The 26390-nt window shown below is 36.3% G+C and overlaps 1 protein-coding gene across 3 annotated transcripts in view; it reads right to left on the reverse strand.

Annotated features, from left to right (window-relative positions):
- The window catches only part of POSTN (periostin, osteoblast specific factor), a 35878-nt gene extending 11570 nt beyond the window's left edge, over positions 1-24308 (reverse strand). For all 3 annotated transcript variants that reach the window (XM_009888411.1, XM_009888414.1, XM_009888413.1), the window contains exons 1-16: positions 24155-24308; positions 22544-22642; positions 15101-15165; positions 13664-13821; positions 12879-13043; positions 11914-12060; positions 9177-9318; positions 7760-7972; positions 7465-7599; positions 6440-6588; positions 5765-5901; positions 4849-4979; positions 1905-2035; positions 1635-1737; positions 1195-1262; positions 569-614 (exon numbers count right to left, since the gene is read on the reverse strand). In XM_009888411.1, the coding sequence (XP_009886713.1) occupies positions 569-614; positions 1195-1262; positions 1635-1737; positions 1905-2035; positions 4849-4979; positions 5765-5901; positions 6440-6588; positions 7465-7599; positions 7760-7972; positions 9177-9318; positions 11914-12060; positions 12879-13043; positions 13664-13821; positions 15101-15165; positions 22544-22642; positions 24155-24276 (2011 nt within the window). In that variant the 5' untranslated portion in view covers positions 24277-24308. The remainder of the gene's footprint in view (positions 1-568; positions 615-1194; positions 1263-1634; positions 1738-1904; positions 2036-4848; positions 4980-5764; positions 5902-6439; positions 6589-7464; positions 7600-7759; positions 7973-9176; positions 9319-11913; positions 12061-12878; positions 13044-13663; positions 13822-15100; positions 15166-22543; positions 22643-24154) is intronic.
- Positions 24309-26390: the final 2082 nt, after the last annotated feature.

A 26390-nucleotide genomic window follows, 5' to 3' on the forward strand; every position in this document is an offset into this window, starting at 1 on the left:
AAAAAAAAAAGAAAAAAGGTTCCTTTTTTGCATTTAATCCCAAAAAAGAAAATGGTGAGAACAACTGCCTGCCATACAAGCTTCATATTTGCATGTACGGGAAACAGGTGGAACAGGTATAATCTCTCCCTCTGGAAGCATTTCTGAAAAAGAAAGTATCTCAGTGCAGAGTTTGGTCAGTGCTACATCTTGGAGAGTCAGTACAGTAAAATACTATGTCTTGGAGAGGCAGGCAGTAGAACTCTGCTATGCACCAAGCACTGAAACTTGGCTAAAAACTGAAAAACAATCTTTTCCATATGTATCTTGCCTACCCCAAATAGTTCGAACAGCTTCAGGGTTACTTTCCTGTCACACATCTGGAAAGCGAAAAAAATACATACAGTAGCACAACAGCCAGAAACATTCTACTTTGAGTCTTTCTCTTCCCGTGCTTCATTGGCACATCTTATTTTCCCAGAAATTGCTTTCTTTTTGATTGAGAGAGAGATCTACAATTCAGGACTGGAATTGGCAACATTTAAAAAGCAATTTCAAGCCCATCTGGAAGTATTTAAAATGAACTTACTGTAAAACGTCAGTGGAATCTCTTTGAAGGTACTGTCACGAACAAACTATAAATACAGAAAAGGGATTTTAAAATTTAAAAGAAAGAGCGCTTGCCTTCTAGTTTCCTAATGAGTATGGGTAGGATTCACTGCTTCATTGATCTATAAGTTAGGCTATCATATTTGCCTAGGTCCTCTCATTCATTGATGAGAGAGAATGAGATAGATAAGGATGCCTATTTTTCTGCACAGGCTATTGAGGCTGGTGGGTCCAATGACATAGCAGTTTGTCCACTCAATATTCCTTTCCAAGAAGGATTGCCTCAATGATTTAAAAGTGATTTATTTTGCTAGAGTGATAAATTGTCCCTGAACCAAAGAGCAGATTTGGGCCAGTTCACATCTGAGTTATCCAAATGCAAACATTCTACTATTATGTGGTGTTGAAAAACATAAATTCTAAGTAATGAGTGCAGTGTATCATTCTTTATTATATTCAATTTTTATCATATTTGGGTAACTGGGAGCTACTGAATGTGTTGTCTGCTGAAGGAACAGAGGGACCAGAGAATCACTGATGAATTATAACATACATGGTTTCACAGATCCTACTGAAAAGATAAAGTGATCATTATTTAAATAGTACCTTTATTTGAATGTACTTAATCAATTTCTTCAGGATTGTGAGCAACTGATCATTTCCAACAGGCAGATCTGTCAAAAGAAATATGCATGTAAGAGGAAACATACATCTGTGTTCATTTTACTTTCACTTAAAGGGATCGGCAGGCGTGATCACTCTCAAACACTCACACAAGTGTGTACTTGTACATATACATTCTTCCATATTAGTGGAAAAGATAGCCTATGACATCTGGTCTTCTATACAGTTGACTCTCACAGAATTTCAGAGTTGCCATGGTTTCAAACAAGGTTCTTGCACAAAATGAATAGTGAGGTAAATTTTGTTTCTTAATCCCACATAGGAATTGTCTCTTTCAAGGAATTAACTTTAAGTTATTGAACCTACATAACATGTAACTAGATTCAGAAGAATATCTATAAATTCCATGAACTAACACTTACCTGCTGGATATAGGAGTTTATCAATAACATGAATGACACCATTGGTTGCCATGAGATCAGATTCTTTTGATTTCAGTTCATTAACCAGAAGAGTATCATTCACCTGGTAAAGGATGAAAAGAGAATACAAGTTGTCAGGGACATTAAAAAACATCCTCAAACCCTAATATAATGTTCAGAGAGATGCAGCTCATTTTGTAATGTGGATAGATACAGAATGTAAAATCCCTGTTAGAAGGCTGTATCAGGGAGACTTTTTCAGTACTTAACTGTTTTCAAGTAGATTTTCCCTCCTTGGATGGTTTTAAGAATGTTTGTCACACCAGGCTCAAAGCCACTTCCAATAAAAACTCCTTGTGTCAAGTGGTAAAGAAGAATATTCCTGAGAGCATTTTTGTCTCCTATTTAAAAAGAAAAGAAAATAAAAGTAGGACAAAAATTAAATGGTAATGGATAGTTCCTTCTGGAAATTCTAAGGATTCACACAGGCTTGAGAGAGAATTAAGCATAGTATGAATGAAACTACCATGAACGCATACAATTTTAATCTGTTAAAACGATGATAAAGGGAAAAAAACCCAACCATATGACAAAAAGGCACTCAGAACTTAATCATAAAGATACTATGAGAACTATACAAAAGAACAGAAAGGCAGCCAGCTTTCCTATTTTTCTGTGTTGTTTTGTCTTATTTCCTTGCACCTCTAATTAGAATTTTTTGCCCTTTTCTTAAATATGCTCCAAAAATTATTTGCAAACACAATAATTTCAGGACCACTAGGCAGCCAGCAATGTCAAATTTCACCAAGCTCTTAGATAAACTCCAGCCTTAACACTGTTGCAATTGAAGGGAACCATAGCTAACAATTAACATAATTATTCTCTTATGGCAACACCCTTCTGAGATGACTGGGGATAACTCGCAACTCCATATATGCACATCTTTTCCCATCTGGGGCAGGAGAAAGTTGCTATTTACTCCAGGCAGAAAAGAAGGAATCATTTGGAGCGCTGGTTTTGATGCAGTTTGGAGAAGTTGAGAAACGGGGGAAAACCCTATTCTAGGGATGATTTCCATATTTCAAATTTGACATTCCTATTTGGGAAGAAAGGAAAAAGAAACCCAACAGTTTCACGATAGTCTTAAAAAGGAAATGGATTGTAGAGCTCACGTTAGTGTCCTGACAGGGCGCTCTGGCGCTCTGGGTCCATGGAGGTTCAAAGTCATAGGATGGGCTGTAGGAATACCCACAACCTCCCAATGAGACAGGGTACTAAGCAAAGCAGTTTTAAAACACATCTGCTTGCCATTACATGGAATATTACAAGTTTTATATTAGCATTATACTTTAATGTTATTAGGATTTTCAGGCTTGATGAAACTGCGATGGAAATATTGTCTAGTTATAATTTTTTCCTGGTGTCTCTTTAAGTGAACATTTTCCTTTTTCTGCTTTTTATTTTGATCACTGATATTATTGCAATTCATTTTACTACTGAAATGAAATTAAATGTTCTTCTTCTTCCTACTAAAATTAGCTCTGATTTTGTGACTATACCATTCATAGGTAGCGTCGTTACATACAAAGCCTAAACATGGCCATTCAAAAGCTTTTTTAACAAACTATATGATTACCTTTGTTCTATGCCACAATGGTTACTGATTAAAATAATCTTTGTTTTGTGTCTTTCTTATAGTTAAACAAAATATTTCCTTGTATCCCATAAAAATACTACATATTTTAAGGTTTAATTTTTATGGAGAAAACAACATTACGTCTTTAAAGAAAGTCAAGACAGAATTCCAGAAAGTAATCTGACACAAAAAAATGGACATTCTGCTGCAAAAAAATAATGAGAGTAATTTAGAATCCCATTTGCCAAAGAAAGTAAGCAGAATCTGAGTCACAATGATAGGAAAAGATAGTACATAAAGCCCCTTGAAAAGCAGAATTGCAAATATAATTATTTCTTAACTACAGAAATAGTCCAAAATGTCACGGGCCTTGAGTACAATGTCAAGTTGTGAATTCAAGACAAAAATAATAGGCCTGACAAACTCGATCTTCTTTAATAAAATAACTATATAGTCCAATAAAACCAGAACAAATACCATTTATCCAATTGCTTCAGTTCATAGACTTGAGACAAGCTTCATTTCATTTTATAGCTATCTAATGTTAGTCATTTAGGCTATTTGTTAATTTAGTGTTAGTCACTGGAGACGTACCACACTAGAAGGTAATTTAGATCACTATCATAACTTTAAACTGCTGAAGAGATAATTCAAATTCACATTGCTTCATTAGTAAGTTAAATGTTGTGTAGAGCTGGGGTTGCTGATGAATGCTCTGAGCTGGATTCTTTAAAGCCATTAAGAATTCATGGGATTTGGCTTCATGTCTTTGAACTTTGATTGATAAGTGCAGGAAATGAAAATGTGACTGACCTTCTGGATGTGGGATTCAAGGCAACCACTCCTCCTACACTTATGGACGGGCCAGATTCACATTACTCTCAAATAAACTAAAAATATTTATAGTGCTGTGTCCACAGTCTACCACTCTAGTGGGAAATTCTGCAGGAGATTTGAAATATTCACTGTGCATTTCTTCTCTTATGGAAATAAAACGTGATGTTAAAGAAACTACTTTTAAATCTTGTCAAAAAAATCTATATAATTCCAAAGTTTAAAAGTGTAAGATGGAAAGAAATGACATAAATTGGCCTTTAGCAATAAATATTCAATATTTAACTTGTAGAGCACAGGTGATATCAGAAATTGCTGGGTGGAGGCAGAGAAGAGAAAGGAAAGACAGGAGAGTCAATACTACATATCTTTTAATGCATTGGTTACAACTAGAAAAGAGACATGCTAGAAGAGACTTTTCATTTTAAAAAAATCTATAGTGAGATTGAATCATGAAAAGTTGAAGCTAGTTAAATGAATGCAGATTTTAACCTGGAAGGTAATTACACCGTGGAATAATGTATCAAGGACTGAAAGTTAAATATACATTCAAGTTGGATGCTTTTTTCCAAAAACATATTTTCTCTATCCCCCAAGAAGGAATTCATTTAGGAAAGTCCTGTGACCTGCTCTATGCAAAAAGTAAACTGCTTTATCAGACATCTTTTTTATAAGAAATGCACTAGCCACCTTTCCCATCCATTTTACCTTTGCTTACATTTCCAGTTTTGTTATGTTACTTACTTATCAATATATCCTTATCGTCATCAGTCAAACCTTTAAAGGCATCGTTAGTTGGAACAAACAGAGTCCATTGTCCAGGCCGTGAGAGAACATCATCTAAATCTGCAGCTTTCACCAGACTGAGGAAAACACTGTTTACAAAAAATCGACAAAACACAAATATGTTCTGTTGAAGTGTAGTAACTACACTTGGGTCCACACACTTCATTCCCTCATGTTTTCTGATAGTGCATCAATCGTCAAACGCTCTCTGTTTCCCAGAAATAGAGAGGGTGGAGAAGGAAAATAATAATAATAAAAGAAAGAAGAAAAGAAAAAAAAAGCAGTCTTAAGAGTAGCAGACTAAGGAAAGATTTGAGGGGAAAAAACAAATATATTGGCAGCCTGGACCAGACCAGAATTCATCAAATAAAATCCCCAGATATCAAAGGGATGAAAGGAGAATGCCAAGGGCAGTTGCCCTCTGAGTAATGAGATACTTGCAAGAAGGGGACAGAAATATGTACTGGAAGTGTACACGAACATGCTGCACCTATGTGGAATAGTACTACTTGTTAATTAAACCTCCAGACTCCTCCAGACTCCACTGCTTTTATAGCTCTGGATGTATCATGCAATCTCTTTTGTCCTCCTGCTCCTCTCTTTCTGGTGTCTTACTGACTCATGTGCCGTAAACAACCATTCTAACATAAAGTCTAAGCGCCCTTTCAGCATACAGCTGGAAGAGAGCAGTTTTTCTTATTTCTGCCCTCTGTGCTCATTTTTTTTTTTTTTTGAAGTAGTAACCCCTTCCCTGCCCTCCCTCACCCTCAAAATCCAACAACACACAGTTCACAACTATTTCTCAGAGCAGCTGTGCTATATATACAGTTACCCTCCGTAGGAAAATCTCAGTGTTGTCAAAACCGCTACTTACCTGAAACGCTTATCATTTCTCAGCATTTCATGCAATGTCTTTTCTGCTGGATTGATGATTTGTCTGAAGATGTGAATAAAACCATTCCTTCCTTCTTTGCTTCCTCTGACCATGCACGAATTTTCAATACATACAGCCTGATTAAAAGAGAAACTAGTGTAGCTATTCACATAATGATACACATTTAAACACATTTGAAAAAATGAGATGGATGCATACTTCCCAACAGGCTCCTAAATGTAAAAATAATATTCATATTTATTTCCTACAGTCAAATTGTGTGTTTCTGTCAGGAAATCTGGTATTGCCTGAGAAAGCAAAAGTAGCAAAATCTGGAGTAAGTTAATATGGTGTAAATATTTCCAAACTTTTTTTTTTTGTTTCCCTGGAGAATGGTCTTGTTTAATACTAAGAACTAGCTTTAAAAATCTGTAATTAATGGAGTGCCAAATCTGGAATCCTGTTTCATTTTCCCAAAGACTCTTCCATGAAAACAAAGTTCCCGTTGATAAGGATCAGATTTTTCATTTTTTCCTAGCTTCGAAGCTTAAAGAGTCTTGCTACATAGTCATAATGGTAAATGTTGGGAAATCATTCAGCTTTGTCTTTTATTCTTTCATGACTCTTCATTTTCATAGTTGGGATACATATTGTTAGAAAGCCCCATTCACTTACAGTGCGATACACAAAGACTCTAAGCAGTTTTCCTCCAATTGTCTCCAGCTCTTGTCCATTGTACAGTTCATTGAGTCCAACTTTCACTTTTATAATGTGATTCTGCAGGATTCTTTTAAGAAGGCGTTGATCCATCCTTAAGGTGTCATCTACAAAGCCATTTAGATATTAATATACAATGATTTATATAATGAATTTCCATTCAAATAAGGTTAACTGTGGATGCTATATTAAAAAACCATGGAAATACTGAAACTTTCATTGAAATGCTTGATTTAAGGCTTGGACAGCTGGACAGCTCTGTGTATACAGAAAATGAGTTGTTAAGTAGCTTCTGCAAATTGCCATTCCTTAAATTCAGACATGAACTTTTGACATAACCCTGATTAATCACTATAAATAATACGGCAGATGATTTATATTTGGGCATGCTTCATCTTCTGAATTACTGCTGAAGTTCTTGTTACATCTTTCCCTTTCTGCATGTGCACCTTAAAACCTCTCCAAATTTTCTTCTGTGGTGGTGAGTTAACTCTTGAATTTGTGGGGGAGGGGTAGGATGCCCTTGTGGTCACTTCTGCAAATATGCAAACATCTGTTTCATGGGATATTTGTATCATTTTCTCTGTGCTTTAATGTACTGTAAAATACCAACCTTCTTGTATAATTTTTTTGAGAATAAGTAGTGAATGTAATGCAAGTAATGCAAAGATTAAGGGAACTGGCAGTTCATTAATACCTTTCACTTCCCACAATCTGCCTGTGCATATTTTGTATCTTATTTTAGTGATATTATTTCCATTAACAAATGATACCACTAACAACAAGCTGTGCAACCTGATGGTCAGGCTTGTTTTGTCTTTCTGCATGGTATATATTTAAAAGGATAAAGTATCTCTTTTTCTTTATGGCTCTCTTTTGTTAAGACTTCGCACAAGTACTTGGTCTTATTTGGAAAACTGTAAGGGTAGCATATATTCTTGTTTATTTTGACATTCAGAGCATAATCTTTTAAGGCTACTAACCTGAGAAAGCACCATTCAGAGGTGCCAGAAGAGTGTATTGGCCTTCTGGTCTTAGAGAAGATGCCAGTCCTAGCTGTGCCACCAGGTCTGTAAAAGTAGTCTGCTGGGCACCTCCAAGCTCAATGACTTGCTTGGCTGCAAATAAAGGAATAAGAAAAGGTATTTTAACTTAGAGTTTATTCATTTTCTTGATTTGGATTCTCCAGGCTTATCCATAAGAATACGTCTGAGGTAATCTAGGTAAGAGCAGATACAACATCTTCATAGTAAGAAGTTTTTCATACACATCACTGACCAGAATCAGGAATTAGAACTTGATCAATGAGGTGGATAACACCATTGCTTGTCACAATATCTTTGCGTTTCACCATCTTCACTCCGTTCACAGTCAGACTTTCACCATCACAACCAACTTCAACTGTATTTCCTTCCAAGGTTTCATAGACTGCTCCACCTGTGATGGCTTCAGAGCACTGAAGTGTATTTAAAATATGGAACTTCACGAGAGCTGTGGAAAAAAGAGCAGGAAGATCATGTATAGGTGTTTGGACACATATATTCATATATATGTATATATATATAACGCATACACATAGGATAAACGATTACATCTATGCTATTTTTAATAGTTTACTAGCTTATATACCATATTTGCTTAGTGGCACTCGTAGGTACTGTATTGAAAGTTATTTGTATGAGAATGGATTCTATAGGCCTCTAAAGAACATCTGTGGTCAAAAATCTTTGGTATCCCCTGTATTATGAAAACTATACTGGTTATGCTGCGATCTGCATTTAACAGAGTGTATAACTCGGTGACAGCAGATGATACGCTCCAAATGGCCCTCTGAGTACAAAACTGCATAGGCTGGGCAAAGTCAGCCCCAGATTTATATTTTGTTATGCCTTACTACATAGGTGAGATTCGGTGTACTATCCCCTGCGGATACCAAAAGAATCAGCCAAAAATTCATGAAAGCACACTGAAAAAAATAATTTAAAAGCCATAACAAAAATGCCGTGTTATTTCTGGATTCCACTTCTAGTCATTGTCCCACGTTAAAATTAGCCCAGATCCCTCTTTTCACCATTGTCTATTGAGATACTGCACAGTGACTTAATCAGCCTATAATAAAATGATGGAGAACTTGTTTCGTGCAGTAGAGCTCATAAACGAGAACAGAAGTGTAGCCTTCCATTTCTTAGTGGTCCATTACATAACTGTTCATATAACTGATTCTGTTATTATTTAGTTTTATTGTAGTTCTCAGAAGAATAAGTTTGCCGACTGTTATAGTTCGTCAGAATATCTATTACAAATTCAGTTCAGCTTGCAGGACAGAACTTATCTTTTACAAGGACATGTCCTTTTTATACGAAAAAGCTGTGCATGAGAAAGCTATGGGAGAATCCCACATCCAGATAGCCATGCATTTCTAGAGGCAGGAATCTCTATCAGAATTATGCAACTGAATTATTAGAAATATCAGTGTGCCTATATTTTCACAGTTTCCTTTAAACTGTTTTGGAAACTAAGTTTTCAGTGCATTTGAATTCTTAGGTAACTGGAAAAGTCACAGACAGAAGAAATAACTCCTCCTATATGTATGAAAGTACAAGGGCTTGATTTTGGAGCTGCTAGAATAATGTAATTTCTACCTCCTGCTATACTTATCCGTATTACTTATTTGCAAAAAAAAAAGTTTACATACCTTCAGAAGCCACCTTGTCACCCATGATCCTTTCTAAGACTCCCCTCGGAAGTCTCTCAAAAGCTTCATTAGTAGGAGCAAAGAGTGTATAATGACCAGGCCTTCCAAGAATATCCAGGACATCTGATGTGATGGCAGCAGCCTAGAAAATAAATTTGCTTTTTAATTCTGGTTATTTAAAATAATACCAAAACACATTATCTGTCATTTCACCCGGTGCCAACAGGTACTTTAATTCTAGACTAAGATCACTGCTATAGAAAGATGGAAAATAAATTGGAAATAAAATAGAAAATTAATTTTTTTTTTGGAAAAATGTGTCTTGATATACTGAGTTACTTCCTTAATTTAGCACACAGTAATCAATAAATTCTGATAGAGGTGACAACAGGGCAGAAATTTTTATTATTATGGCCTGAATTTTTAAATGAAAAATGTGAACATATAGATTTTGACAAATTAGACCAAAGCAATAGTTTATCAAAGCTAATGGTTTATCCCTGAAAGAATGAAAAATATATTAAAGGTATATGACTAATCTGATTAAATACAAGGAGGAGGGCTGGAATTACAACAGGAGGCTGAGGGGTGACCTCATTACTCTCTACAGCTTCCTGAGGAGGGGAAGTAGAGATGGCGGCGTTAATCTCTTCTCCCTGGTATCCAGGGACAGGACACATGGAAATGGTTCAAAGCGGTGTCAGGGGAGGTTCAGACTTGACATTAGGAAGCATTTTGTTACAGAGAGGGTGCTCAAACACTGGAACAGGCTGTCTAGAGAGACGGTTGATGCCCCAAGCCTGTCGGTGTTTAAGAGGCATTTGGACAATGCCTTTAAGAACGTGCTTTAACTTTTGGTCAGCCCTGAAGTGGTCAAAAAGTTGGACTAGATGACTGTTGTAGGTCCCTTCCACCTGAAATATTCTATCCTATCCTATGTCATGTTTAAGGCCAGGAAAATTTATCTCCATGTTTCTAATCCCTAAAGCGTTACTTAGCTCTGGACATTGAAAATAAGTTAAACACGACTGATGAAAAATTCTCTACTTTCTAGTGATGAAGAACAGGTAAGCAGTCTGAACTAAATAAAACCCAATTCAATATTTTTCAAAAAAAAAAATATTCCCTTTTATGCCTTAAACAAATCTTCTTAACTTGATTAAAAAATCTCCTCTGTTCAACCTCACAATTTGGGCGTTTCCATTATTGGATTAATCTTAAAAGAGAATATTATAACAATATCTATTTCTTTGATGACTGCAACCTGTCTGCATTAGAACCAAAGACTGAAGAAAAAGAACAATGCAAGACAAGTAATCAAAGATTATGTGAGAATATAAGATGGATTAAAAGGGTAATATAATAGAGTATGCCAATATAAATTATGAACAGATTTTCTAGAAAAAGAACATATGTAAAATCGAACACATCTGGAGTTGAGTAATGAATTTGCTCAGTTAAATATAAAATACTCAGCCCAACCTAAGACAGAACAATAAAATGCATATGAAACCATTTAACTGGAAAATGGGAATAACCATCCTAAAAGACATGTCATATTAGAGTCTCAGGGCTGATTTTGTTTAATGGTTTCATTAGCACATTTTCTTTGGGAACCAAAGTCATTAAAGCAGTATGAAGTGCAGAGGCACACACACAGGAATTAGCAGGCATAAGTGCTATAAACAGGGACTTCACGCCTTGAAAAGTCAGAAAGGCAGAGCGCAACGTGATGCAACTGAAAGGAAAACAAGTGTGATGCTAGCATGTATTGTGGAAAGCAGTAAGTTTTTGGGTTTTTTTTCAAGCAGAGTTAGGGAGATATGCAAGTTATTAAAGGAATAGGTAAAACCTTATCTAGGATTAAGTGAAAATGTCTGCTTAGAGTTCACAAAAGTTAACCCCAAATAGAAGACATACAAGAAAGAATGCACAGGAAAAAATTATATAGAGAGGTCTTCTCTTTCAACTGGGAACTAGACAGGGTTAGCTTTTATATTCAGTTTTTCAAAGGAACCAAATGATGTTGTTGCCTGTAACTGTAGTGGACTGAATTTGAGGGATCCAGAGGGTCTTTTCTACCTTTATGCCTCTGCATTTAAAGCATTTTTTATTTATTTATTTATTGAGGCGATGGAGGAGGGAAAAGGACAATAGCTATTTGCAAAAGCATGGCATATCTTTTTTAAATGTGTGCAGCATGAAATCCCATTACACTAAGCAGACCTGTCTTCTAGAAGAAGGAGAAATTGAAACTTGGACAGAAAAAAACCCGCTTCCTCTCTGCAAGAAAAATACTTCCTACACGTATCTACTGGCATTCTGAAACTTGCTATGAGCCATGTTCTGGAACTTATTTGGGATTATTACCCTTTTTTATCATCCAATTTTAAATTGTTCTTATTTATTTAGCACCAGACACTGTAACTTATGCTCACACATTCCATTACCTCAGTGCTTGAAGAGAAGATTCACTTTTTTTATGTATAGGGACACATTCTGTCCTACTAATGTGGTCTTATTTGATCCACAAAAGAGCAGAAGCAGACTCCTTATGTAAAATACACTTTGCCTTCTTATACAGCTAGATTTGCAATGTTAGCTGGAGTTCTTAATTTAATTTATTTCTATCTCTTATTGAGCTAACTCTTCTTACTTCCAGGTATCATACAGAAATAGAAAAGAAAGAAGAAAAAACTAAAAGACCAGAGAAGCATTTTTATGTTTGTCTACTTACTCTAAGAGATGAAAGATCATCCTCGACTTCAATGAAATCTTGAATGGTATTTCCAACAGAGGTCAGGACACGATCAATGACATGAACAACACCATTGGTAGCGATCTGGTTGCCATGGATAACCCTGGCACAGTTAACAGTAACAACCTACATTGGAAGAATGAAGCAGTAGAAGATTAAGCATTATTTTGATCATATACTTAGAATCTGATTCTTACAGATTGGCAATGTATGTACTCTACATTAGGTATTCGTTGTTCTTTCAGTTTTTATCTTAAATTGTAAGTAAAAGCTTGTAAGATTTGAAAGGCTGACTAAGCTTCTTGAAAGCCAGTGGCAGATTTATTCAGGCTATATTGATTTTTTATTCATGTTTTATTTCTTATTGCAATTATTCCAATTTGTTTTCCACATCTGGTTAATGTGGAGATTCCACTGGTATTTACTGATGTAAACTGTAGTCCAACAGAAAGATTTCAATGTATTTAAGTCAACAAAGATGAATGACCTGACTGGCAGATTTCTAGCATTTATAAACACGATTTTTTTTTCCAGCCAAATAATGTGTCCCCTACAATCTTAAATAGTTCTGCCATGCACTCCAATTAAAAGAAAAGGTCTGTTTTAATATTATTTTGTAAGCACATGGAGATTAATAGTAGATTTTGTCCTCGGTTTTATTATAGTCATGTATTTTAGCCACAAAACGCTTTCTCGTTTGAACTCTGTTTTCTAAATAGCAAACAACACTTGTTCATTAATTCTTTCTTGGTGATTAGTCTACACAGCAGACAAAAGAGGTCTCTGAGAAAATTTATTTTTGTCAGTGGCAACTGACTTGCCAGATATTAAACTTTCTATAACCTGTTTTCTTACCTATAGAAGGAAATAAAGGCAAGAGTAATGGCTATAACTGAATAATTATATTAGGGGGAAAAAAAAGAAAAAAAAGAAAAAAGACTTACCCCATTAGGATAATGGTTAATAAGCAATTTCTGGTCATTATACATAGACACGAGAGTCATGCCATTCTTAAGATCTTTGGTCAACATGCGCTTGTTTACCATGTGGTGGTGGAGAGCATTATACAGTTCAATATTTACATTGTCAACCAAATTCCTGTGAATTTCCTGAAGAAAGGAATTTTATTAATTAGAAGCTTCAAAACATTCTTCCAGTCATAAAGATGTACATATTGCTTTACCTTAACATATGCTTTCAATATATTCAATAATGGGTATTTCCTGTTAGGAGACACGACTTTGATACCTATCAATCTGGTTCTACTTAAATGATGCTTTAATCTGATTTGTTTACAAAAGGAAGACAAGACGTCTCATCACAGACAAGTCATTGAAGAAGCTTTGGTTCAATATTTATTTAACTAAAAACATTACTAAAAGAACACCTGAATCACTGACAAAGTACAATCAAGCAATTGTTGGAATTCCTGTCATTTTCCCCAAAACTATGCTAATAACACTAACAATATTAATATTTGTCATGCAAGTGCTTAAATAAAAAACACTTAAAGTTGCTTAGCAGTCCTGAAAATAAATTCGGACTCTTAAGCTTCAGCAATACATGTTAAACATGCAAATTATTTTATTATAACTTGTGTGATATTCTTTTATATCTAAAATATCAATATTGTTTCTAGTCTACCTTATCATAGAGTAGCTATTGCAGCTAAAACATTAGCTGAAAGAGAAACACTTTAACACATGCACGTGTACACACACACACTTACTGAATTTAATTGCTCCCATGCTTCATTGCTCGGTGCAAAGAAAGTAAATGATCCTCGTCCCTCAATCTCTTCTCTCAGCTTTGATATGTCAGAATACTGCTGTGTGGAGGTAGCTCCCACAATACCAAGTGTACCATATACATGATCAATAGGAGCAACTAAAACAAACATGAGATAAGAATACTGTAAACTCTTCAGCCATCCAGTTTCTCATGATCAAATCTATTTTGTTTCTTTTGGTTGGACAACAGTATTGCTTTTCTGAAATGGTTTAAATCAATATTAAAACGATGTTCTTGGACTAAATTCCATTGTCAACATATTCAAAAAACCACCCAAACACATCTGCTTGTTATTTATTTTTTTGGTTTGCTTAATGAAAAATTAGATTAAACAAAACCAAATATTGTGATGTTTTATTTAGAAGAGTTGCCTGGTTTTGTGCCAACCCAACCTGAAATGGGCTGCTATCCATAGAGGACAGGAGTAAATCCCATCTATAACCACAGAAATTTCAATGGAGTGGGTCTCGTTTGGTGATGGTGGACTAGAATTCTTCTTGTGAGGCCTCTTGCTCTTCTTCCAGTGTGTGGTTTGTGCATATGTTGATTCATCCAGAGATTAAGAGTGGCTATAGTTTCACAGTTAAAACACTGCTACATGAAAACAGGATTCATTGCTCCTAATTTTAGGCATCTAGAAGTGAGGCATCTGCATGTGAGCTATTTGTTCTTGGCTCTCTTTATGGTCATGGAGAAGAGCAGGCAATTCTAAGTGTGACAGACTTCATCCTAATGTAATCATCTGAAGTGAGATTAATTAATCTAAACAAACTGAACTGTGCCTTAGATTATGCCTAACTCTATTACTAAATGTACAAGGATTAGTTCAGATATAAAGATTTAAAGTTATGAAATATATTCCCTGTCAGATTACTCTTCCCTGCTGCAATAAATTTTGTTTATGCAAAACAGAAAGCACAAATAGGAGAAATCAAGAATTCCTGTCTTCATTTTTACTCCTTCTTAGTTTATTTAAAGCCTATAACGCTCTTTTAGTAAATAGGTATTCGAGTCTTCTCAGGAAAAGCAATAAACAGAATTTAGATATGCCACACTTCGTCCTGGGTTTCTGACCTCACTGGTATGCTTTAGGTTAATCTGGGATGTGATGGGAACAGGAATAAAAGTTCTTCTTTGGCAGCTTTGAGAACTGAAAGCACTATCACTCCTCTCCAACTCAGCAACTGGAAGGATCGGGAAAATTCAGTGCTGGCTGAATTTTAACTGTGTTGGCTGTATGCAAATGAAGCTGTGTATTCTCAGGCAGTAATTCTTAAAAACAGGCAATCATTTCTCAAGATGACCACCTTTGAAGGTCTCCTGTGTTGTAATAATTCTTATATACTGACTCATCCATATGAAAATAAGCTTGTACCTGCAGGGCATCCTCTCGTACCATCCATCTTCATATAACCAGGACAGCACTCATATAAGACAGTTCTGTGGGATATAGACAAAAGCACAATTAAATGATGTACAGGATGAGCATATACTAATTTTTCTTATTATCAGTTTTTCTTGCTAAGTACACTCTTTTCAGATCTTCATCCCTTTTTTATCATTCAGCCTTTTCTATATAGACTACAAATTGGTTGTATTTTACTAAATGCAAGACTTTTGAATTTAGAGAATGACTGCCATCATTAAATTTAAGTAGGATGTGGAACTCATGTAGAGTCATTAAAAGATGATGTGACTAGAACAGCAGCTGAAGAAAATTGATTTAAGTGGTTTATTTTGAAAAGATTGGATGGGATTGAAGAAAGGGAAAAGTAAAGAAAGTGAAGACATTGAGAGAAACTGATGGCAGCAGGGTTGTAAAGGAAAAAGAAAAAAAGTAAATGAACTGAACAGAAGTTAAAAAGAAAGAACTACATGAGGTCACATACATACTGGATATAGGAACGAAAATGATATTTAGGACAAGGTCCTGTGGACTGTATGGTGGCAGGGGTGGTATGACAGAGCCTCAGTTTTTCAAGGAAAACTTGAAGAAGCTCAGGAATGAGAGAGACAAGTAATTAAGAACAGACATAAAGCAGGTTATAGGGAAGGAAGTCACTAAAGCCTGGATGGATGGCCACAAGGGAAAGTTCACTGGTAAATGTAGTGAGGATGAAAACCAGACTACAAGAAATCAGAGACAGAGTTAAAAGAGTATGTCATCACAACATACATAGAATTTATCAATATCAGGGACTAGGAACTGTTTTTGTAATGATGTCAATAAAATATTCTCATTCTTGCGATTAGTCATGTGTAAGTTATACAAAACAGCAAACCAGAGCTAACTGATCTATGCTGTTACACTCAATTTAGCATTGATGGTCTTAAGCTAGAATGTCTTTTTAATCAATATGACAGAAATAAAAGCTCTACCATGGATACACTTGACAAATTCTCCTCTCTTACATGAAAGTGCAAATTCACTAAAGTTATCACAGAGTTCATTTTGGGTCCTTGGGTGAGCCAAACAAAATTATACAATCTTACCAAAGTCTAAACCATAAACTTTAAGACATTAGACTTTAGATATTACTTTTCAAATTATGGTACAATGTGAATTACAAGGAAAAATTGCCATCGTGGTTTTACATAATAGATTTGTTTTTACAGGTGTGGCTAATGATGGCAGTGCTAGAATTCTGGACACTAATTCCTTGAAAGCTTCTGCTGAGTCTTTACCAGTACATTCCAGATTTAATTTGTAGAGTCTTTGGTGGCAGCTGAATACACTTGTGTCATTTTTCATAAACTAAAACTGACAAAACACTAACCACAAACACATTAAAATGAAAAGCTGGAATTACGACTTTCAACATCCAAACTACTTAAAGGTTATTCCTGATTTCAGCTAAGAATCCTCTTTCTAGTGGTGGCCGTGTTTTCAGATTTGGAATGAAAAGATTGTCAATAATGCATGTTGGTTTAGTTGTTGCTACGTGATGTTTATACTTGTCAACAACTTTTTTCAGCTTCCCAAAGAAGCTGAGAAGAAGCATAGACAGAGCAATACGATGGCCAATGGAATATTCCATAGCACAGACGTCGTGCTCAGTATATAAATGGGGGCTGGCCAGGGGGAGGAATCTGCGATCTCTGCTCAGGCCGTGCTGGGCAACCAATCACCAGGTGGTGAGAGAGACTTGTGTCTTGTATATTCTTTTACCATTATTATTATTATTGTTGTTATTTTCCTTTTCCATTATTGTTCTATTAAACTGTCTTTAACTCAACCCACAAGTTGGGCTTTTTTCCCCTTTTACATCCTTTTCTGCCTCTTCTCTCTACTCTTCTGGGAGGGTAGGAAAGGGGGGTTGAGCGAGAGGCTGTGTGGTCCTAGCTGCTGGCTAGGGTTAAACGATGACAAGATTAAAAAATGGAAGTACACTGAAAGAACAATAACATTACAAAGCATGATTTTAAAAGTGAGGATTATAACTCCATAATTGACAGCAATCTGAAAGAGCTGGTGATGATTAAAGATTTTTTTTTAAAAAAATACAGTCTTTCATTTCTCTGGTATTAAAATATTTTGTCTCTGTTCCCTCATATCCATATGCACACAACATATTCACCCTTTTGCCACACAAATCTTTTCAGCTGAGAAGCCATATATTGAAAGTATATGCATAGTTCTTTTTAATACATCTCTTTCTTTGAAGCAATTCACTGAATAGCTGTTTCTTGAGAATGCAAGAGTAACATACAGTTTAGGTTACAGATTTTCTAACTAATAAGGAAACTAACCTTATATGCCTTGTTGCAGCCCTGTCAGAAGCTAGTAATAAAAAAGAATCTGATTAAAGAAAACTGTGTAGCAGAATAGGTGTCAGAATGTTCTCCCAACTGTGTGACCTGCTTTGTCACGTGAAAATATTTTTTCCATGGAACAGAAAATATCTCCCCACACACCCCCTCCATGAGCCACTCTGAAAGATTGCAGTCTTAATTTTCTTCTGGAAAAAGGAAAGAGGAAGCTGAGTTATAATCATAGAATAAGACATGGCAAGTTTAGTCTTCTTACCATATCCAACAATGACACAATTAATGAAAGGCAGAAAGTTGGCTGAAGAACATAGTTAAGAAAGAAAATGCTTCTTCAGCCAAGCATTACAAGATCAGTGACTTTTTCACCATGTTATTTCTTATGTACAGCCCAGACTTTTTTTCAGTCATCAAGGGTTATTGTAAGTTCCTACTTACAGTATTCATGTTCCCTTACAGTTGACTGCAATAGAAGGTCCATGTATCAGCTCTGCTCAAAATGTGGTGAGAAACATGGAATGGGAGAAAAGGGGTCTGTATGGAGAATCCCACAATAAAGTTGAAACCAGACAAAACTCAGTGCAAGATGCAGTCCTCAGCTCTACTTGTGTGTAGACACAGTACTCTTGGGAAGTACCATCTCAAAACATGTTATCCTCACCTGTAACTCCCTACTAGTTCAATATAAGATGGTGCCCAAGTGAAGAAAGCAGTTACTCAAATAACAAGCAATGCTGCATCCTTGAGTTTTTGGAGATTTGGGAGTGTTTAGTGGGGTTTTTTTGTTTGTTTGTTTTGGGGTGTTGGGTTTTTTTTGTTTTTTTGGTTTGTTTTTTTTTTTTTAGCACAAAGATGTTTTGACCTCATCCAAAGGAGCATATTTGAAAGGAAAAAGGGGCAGAGCAACGCTACCTTATGTCCTTGTTATTCTTGGCTAACAGAGCCAGTTTTCAGTTTATTCAGATCAGCTCTGTGACTCATCTGTTTCTACTCCTTGCTGGCATGGAGATAAAATACTACAGAGAAACAGTGGAAACACTTCTGGTCCAACAGACTTAGATTTTAGCAAATCTTTAAGTTGCATCTCAATTGGAAATTTACAGCAGTGGATAGGAAGTGTAAATAATAAAAGTGTTCTTAAACTAACATTTTATGGATCATATATTCAAGTTAGGGAGTAGTTGTTAACATGGAGATATTAACATGAGAGGAGCCATTGTCCTTTGGATTAACATTCCTGTTACATTAACCTCTTTAGTCATGTCTGCATTTCTGTTTTGAGTACACAGAGTATAAAATTCCCATTAACACCTAAGACTAAGTTATAACAGATGCTTTATTACAGCCACAAAAAAAAAACCTCTCAGGAGTTCTATGACTTAACTTACTCTCATCCACACTGTTTTGCCTCTCTAGCCTTGCTCTGTGAGTGCTCGTGCAATGGTAGGAGTGTTAAAAGAGGAGGGAGAAGGTAGGGGATAGTTTTGTGTAGACTCTCATGCCCAAATCTACCCAGCCCCACTGCTCAAGGTCTTCGTCTGGTTGCCTGTAGTAGACTTCTTGCTTAGGACCTTACACAGGCTCTGTAAAATGTTTTACAGCTTACATTCCTCTAAATTCTAGTCAATGAACGGAACAAAGTCACCACCTGACTTTAGTTCAATGAGTCCAAACCGCCTATTGCTTCAAACTATTTTTCCTGACACATGAAGGTATCCATCACTGCATAACTCATTTTACTCCTGGAGCTCAGCAAAGTTATGAATTCCCTGTCAGATTTGTGCTGAGAGCAGACTTTCTTTCACAGGAAGACATGACATCTATCTAGGAATAAAACCACAGGAGTAGGTTGTTTTCCAAAACTGACTTTGAAAATATCCAAGTTTCAGTCTAAGTAATTTTCAGGAAATACCCTTCTTCCCAATGTGTCTGCAGTGGAATAAAATGTAGTGCCAAGGAAGTCAGTGGTATGGCAGACTTTACGCAAAAGGTGAAGTGTTTTGGATGACTTGCAGGATGTCCACAAAGGAAAAGGGAAGTCAGTATTATAATGCCACCTGGAGGAGAAGGAAAGATTCTGATAAAAACTATAAACCTATGGGTCCTGAAAAGAATTAAAGGTACAGGTGGGGCAAATGACTGCACACGGTCTAGTTTGACTAGAAATTGATCATTATTACTGTCATCAAATGCATACAAATCTGCAATTTGTATGAAAAATGGGTACTAACATGTCTGGATTTGCTCATAAAAACAAAGCCAAAATCAAAATGGGAGAGACTGGTTAGGATTCCAGACAGCCAATTACGTTCCAGAGAAACTTCTGGGGATTTAGAATAATCAGATTACTTGTCTGGGTAGTATGTTCATTATGATTTGCACTACATCTACTTTAACTCACTGCTGTCACTTTCTTTTACCTCCTTAAGTAAGTAATTAGTAACCAATAAAGTTTACAATAGCAGAAAGCTTGGGGTGACAGCTTGGACCATGAAAATCAAGTCTTTTCCTTGGCTCTGATGGGGCCGTGGTATCATTCTTCATGTCTAGGCTGACTTCAGAGTTCAGACATCAAAGCCATGGCAGTGCTTGAAAGGCAAGACTGTATGTTGGAATCAGTGTCTCACTGTGTCGGAAGTATAACTCAGCTCCATTAATTTATGGTATACTGTCAGACCACTGAAAACATTTTCTCAGAAAGAAAATGAAAGAAAACTTCGTTCTACTACATCTTCCCTCAGTCTTTTTCTTAAGGATCCTTTCCAACACCATGTTATGACATGTAGCATCTTTCAGGAATCTCAAAAAATGCAAAGCCTCTGACACCCAACAGGAGCAGTAGAAACCACAACCCAAGCCCATTTCAGGTCCTTGCCTGACTACTATCTGGTTTACATGTCTTACATGATTTAACAGTGCAAACAATTGTTACTGGAGGCATTTTTCTCACATAAATAATCACTTGGGAGTCTTAATCAGCTTTACACTAGTAAGTATAAGGATCGTGCTCAAGAAGAACTATGAATATCATCGTCAGCCAGGACAGCTGAACCAGCAAAAAAAATGAAACAAAATGTAAAGCTGGCTTTGAAGAAAAGTGAAAAAAAAAACCCCAAATAGGAAAAGGATACTTTTGTAATTATGGAAGTGTCACATATGTAGATCACTGAAAAGAGCATGAAAGACTGCAGCCACATTAGCACTGCTAGCGATGCATTTACACTCTCCATTTTTTGTGCCACTCCCCACCATTCCCCAGCAGAAACCCAGACTGTGTCTGCATCTAATTCTGTATCAACATAGAGTTCTTTGACTTTCTGTAAAGAACTATTCATACAAGTTTACAAAGTCTTATAGTTGCAGTTTTAACCTAAAAATACCCTGTTTTAAAAGCTCACTTGGATTCAATGTGAGCGATGTGTAATTGTTTAAAGTCAAATATATTTAAATACATATAACCCCAAATATATCATTGTTTCTATATTTAGAAACACTTTTTTTCAACTTGAAGAATGGACTGGAAAATGTGAATCCTATTTACTAATGACTTAAACATCAGGAGAATAAAAATATGACTAATTGCAAATTATCAATCACTTCTTGTTCAAGCTCTCCTTTCTAGTCTATTTAGTGAATTACTGTTAATCAGAAAAACAATTTCAAGAGAATTTAAGGGCTTGTTTACAAAGGGAGTCATCTTCAACTGTCCTGTGCTTCTAACACTACAGATATTTTCCTTCCATATTAACCTCTGCTAAGGAAGTCTTTGGCACAGACACAAAAAAACTCTATTCCACATTACATTAACATCTAAAACAGTGGTTGATGTTCATTAGGAAAGTTTTAAATACAAATCTTACGTTAAATGGAGTTAAATTCCTCATAAATATGATTTGCACCATGTATCAATATGACTTATTATCTTTATATCTTAGGATATACAATCTCTCAGTGAGTTCAAACTGTGTACTTAAATATTACTTGGGCATTTGGAAGAGTTTTATAAGTTTTCACTAAGAAACTCCTAATACCCTAAGACAGTGTTCCAGTTGAAGCCTGGACTCCCTGTTCACTCAAGCCTTTCTGAAAATGTTACCCCAGACCTATTTGGACCCTGTAAGAGAATAATGGGAAAATAAAAAATAATGATTTCCTGTGACAACTGCTGAGAAATTTATCCAAGTAATTGCATAACAGCAAGAGAAAATGTTGTACATGACAAAAACATTAGTTTTTTGTATTGGGTAAACAATGTCGATCTCTGTTAAATTACTTATAACTAAGTGAGACAAGTGGGGCAGACCAAATTCAGGACTGAGGGTTTTGTACTTGTTTATACACTGAAGCTGCTCTATGGTTGATGAAGCAGTGGTGACTTTTACATTTTATCACAGACAAGGCAATGACTAGCATTCTGAGAAGAAGTGACAATTGAAATATACACACAGATTACAAAAGAATGCCAGACTCACCCAGATTTAATCGTATCCACAACCACATTTTGATTTTTTTTTTTTCCTTTGTGGAGAGTTGTGGTCTGAGCACACAGCTCTGCTGGGTAGTGCTCAGTTCTTTTCACAACTGACCTATTAGGTCCCTCTGTGTTTTCGAGTAGGTCACTTAACCTCATATCTCACAGAATCACACAATCGTCAGAGTTGGAAGGGACCTCTGGAGATCATCTAGTCCAAGGCCCGCCCCGAGCAGCTCTTTGTGTTTAAAATAGAGCTATGTATACTTAGAGAAGTATTGCTGAAACTAATACTTTGAAGCCTCTTAAACTTAAAAAAAAGACTATATACTATGCTGTCATTTTCAGACTTTCTACTCCTTTTGTAATTATTTTTGGCAACAACTACTGGGTCAGTTATCCAAGTGGTTTTAGAAGCAGCTAAAGAGAAGCTGTAACTCTGCAAAATTATCAACTGAATTCTTCCTGTATCTGCATTTGAAACAAACAGTCAGTTTGCCTCTGAGAAAAGGAGAGTTTTTTAATCATACATTATATTATCTCAATGAATGAGGAACAGTTTTGAAACAGCATACTTACGCTTTCTTTCCACAGATGGCTCCCTGGTACCAGTTTCTGCAGGTGCTGAAGTATTTCTTTTTTGTTCCCATAACTTGCTGAAGGGCACAGACATTTGGGCTATGGGTGGGAATGAGAAACATTTTAAGAAGAAGCTTCTGCATGTCTTTGGAAAAGTTTTATATAAAATAGCAACAAATACCATTTCTTTCGAGCAAAAGTAAGAAGTGAACATCTGGCTTCAGTTCCCAAGGCAGGTGTGTTTTCAAGCAATCACAGTGCAAGCTCCCAGGACTGCCCAGCTGGGTTCCTTGGCAATCCCACTCCCCCAGCAGGGACAGAAGGTTCCCCTCCATTCTGGTTTGACCCTCTGTCTCTGATGGGCAGTGATCACCAGCTGTGCCTAGTCAAGCCTCAATATGCCTTACATTTCTCCCTTCCCCCTGTGAAGTGAATTAATTACCAGCCACCAGGGAATGAGCTGTGAATACCATCAGCCTCTTTTCATTAAAGTTTTTGTCTTGTACACATCTGTGCAGCTGAAGGTCATGGGGAGATGGGGAAGAAAAGTGCCTTGTTCTTTATGTAGAAGGAAACCCTGTCTTCTGTAAATCAATCAGCTATTTTGATTACTAACCTTTTGGAGTACCGCAGGCACCTAAGTAAACATTCTAGGAATTACTGGGGACCAAAGGGTAAATTGGCATGTAAATAAAAGGAGTCACAGATTTCAAATGAGGAATACTTTTTCCTTAGCACGGTAGTGTACAGAAGAGGAATTTCTTAAGGGCAAGTTCCATGGAGCAAAGGCATTTGGTCACTAATTTTTGTACTTCTACTATTAAAAAAAATAAGTCATCAGTTTAAACATTAGAACATATATTTTACATCAGGCAGAAGCCAGTAAACTTTTTTATTTGAAAAGCTCTGTGAGTGTGTGTGCAACAGGCAGAGGGAATTCAACAAAGGAAGAGAGGATGGTAAACAATTGTTATCCACAAAACATTTTTTACTTAAGAAGACTGAAGGAAAATATGTTTAAACACATGTGTCTCCCTGACACCAGCTGTTCAAATTATTTCTATGTCTCTGAGCAGCCTGGCTTGTAAGCATTGTCTTTTGGGTACCCTGCCGAGCAGCTCACCGCATTGCTCTAGTGGGAGCAGAAGTTTTACAAAGGGCTCCCAGTATATATTCCCATGCTTGAAAACATTTAAATAGAGTTCATGGTATTCATTGGGATGGAATAAAGAGAGAAAATATTGCAGGATAGGTGTCAGCTCTATTCAAACATTTAAAAGTGTACATTAAATATATCTGATATCCCATTACATTAATTGTGAACTGTAATTAACTTCAGTGATTCTAAAACATATATATTGTATTAATTGAGAATTGGTGATTTTAGATTTTCCACATTTTATGACGTTTAACAGTATACTCTCTCCTTTTGAAACTCCCCAGAAAGCTTTTAATTTAGGAACAATTCTTGTAAAATTAATTGAGAAAGTTCTACTTGAATGATAGTAAGAATTCATAGTGAAAAATCACATTTAATATAAAGGAGAAGAAAGGGGAGACTAAAGATTAACAAGCTCCCTTTTAAAATAGAAATAAAACCCCATTACTTACCCTTGGTCCCGTGCCCTTATTCGACTATGAGTTAAAATCTTGTCATAGTGAGCAGAAGCAGTTGCTTGTTCAAAGGCAGACAATAAAAAAGTGGAAAAGGTGAATAAGAAAAAGATCTTCATCTTTAGTCCTCTGTTGCTTCTGGCAAGTCTAGAAGAGAGAACTGGCAAAGGATCTGGAGAGCTGACAATTTATATACATGTTGGAAGGTGGTGGGAGGGAACCACAGGATCAACCTGAAACTTCGTACCACCCTCCTTAGAGCAGCAGCTTTCACTGCCAGCTTCAGTAACCTAAATTAGTACCCTGCATTAACCATATAAACCAATTTTTTTAATCCCCGATTGACTAATTTCTTCCTTATTACAGAAGGCTTAGCATTTTATTCTGCTGACACAACAGCAAAGAAAGTTTAGGAAGTTTAGACTTTGACTTATGATTTGGTATTTATAGCGCTGAAGCATCCAGAGGTCGTGATCATTGCGTGTGGTTTTGTTCAAACCCAGGGGAAGATGTTTTTTCCCATAAGAACTGCACTGCTTTACTTTGTTTTCCATGTCCTCACAGTTATCAGCTATGAGCTGTTTAACTAGTGAAGTTGATGAAAGCTCCAAACAATGCTGTTGTCAATAACCTGGAATAGCATTTTTGTCCTGAGAAAAAAAAAAAAAAAAAGCAGCTGTATTAACACACGTTCTGATTACAGAGGAGTTACACAATCAAATGCAGTATTAGCTTAAATATTCATTTTAACTCTAATAATAACAGTTGCTATTACATAATGCTTTTATTCAGAGCTTTATGTAATCGTATATAAAAAGCACTATCTGAAAATTTGAATATATACCTTTTCATACTTCTTAATCAGCCCTTGGGAGCCTCTTGAGAAGTAAATGGAAAATGTAATTCCGAGCTGTAAATGAGGGAGCTGAGGCAGAAAGGTGAAGTGACAGGCTCAAACCTCCAGTGAAGTGACAGTGTTAAGGCTCCAGGAATGGTTGGTGTTTGGACTGCAATTCAGCAGTTTGCAGTTTTCATGTCAAGGAAATAAATCTGCTATTTATACAGAAGTGTTTCCATATGAATACAATTTCAAGGTGTAATCTGTAGATCATTTCAGATCTTTATGAATGTAAGGTGAGTTCTAATGGCAGTACTTTGCTGCAGCTGCTTTCTCCGAACCAGAGCAACTAGTGAGGTGGATAATTGGAAATGGATGCAGTATTGGACTGACACACCCGGGGCCAACTTCTCATTATAGAAAAATTACAAATGGGGCAAAGAACAGTGGGCAGAGACAATGACTATTTCCTCTATGTCATCATAGGTGAAGGTTCTAACTGGGCATAGGTATATAGACATTTTATTTTTAAGGTCATGTCTTACATAACCATAGCATTTCATGGTTTCTAGGGTTAAGAGTAGGGACATTTGGTTAAATGGTAGGTGGACTTCTTTTCTACTGCGACCTGTACTCATGCTGCAAATGACTCAAGATACCTCATGGAAGTACCAGCACCTCTAGGCTCACTGTGTGTGAACTCATTAAAACTCCATGCCCAAAACCACCACTGTCAGATCAGCTGATGGAGATGACGGGTCAACTCAGTGATATAATATTACAAGTTTTGGGAAAATGTCGCTGCTGTGCTCCTTCTATTCCTCTCATAGCTTTTTGTCTTTTTCTGGTCTTTGCTGGAAGAAATACACCAAGAAATATCACCATTTAAATGTCTAGCTATGACATTTCAAGCTGCTAATTGGCTTCAGTTGGTTACCATTTGCAGTTCTCAACGTACAGATGAAAAATTTAGAAGATACTCTGTTAAAGTAACTTGACAAATTTCAGAAAGTCACAGAGCTGTCCCAGTAACCTGTATTCTCAGAAGTGCCTCCCTCCTGAGTCTCTCAACTCTCAGCATAGCTCACGTTCTTCTCTTCCACACTTACTATGTACCATCAAAAAGTGAGTAGAAATTAATGCTGCTGCATGCACTGAGTTCCTGTTGTTTCCAGAGCTATCCACCACAGTTAAAGAAGCAATCTGAGAAGGGCAAGTGGTTTTGTTTCCAGATTTTCCCAGCTTTCTGATTAGTCTCCCAAACTCAAATCACAGACAACCCCTGTGCAGAGTACAGTAGACTATAATTCTTAAACTGAGAGTTCTTATTAATAATACCTTACTCTTTGTTTCCACTTGTCTCTGCTTGTGGTAGGAGCTGGACATAATGGGAAC

This window comes from Charadrius vociferus, unplaced genomic scaffold (assembly GCF_000708025.1).
Source record: "Charadrius vociferus isolate BGI_N301 unplaced genomic scaffold, ASM70802v2 scaffold16, whole genome shotgun sequence".
NCBI lineage: Eukaryota > Metazoa > Chordata > Aves > Charadriiformes > Charadriidae > Charadrius > Charadrius vociferus.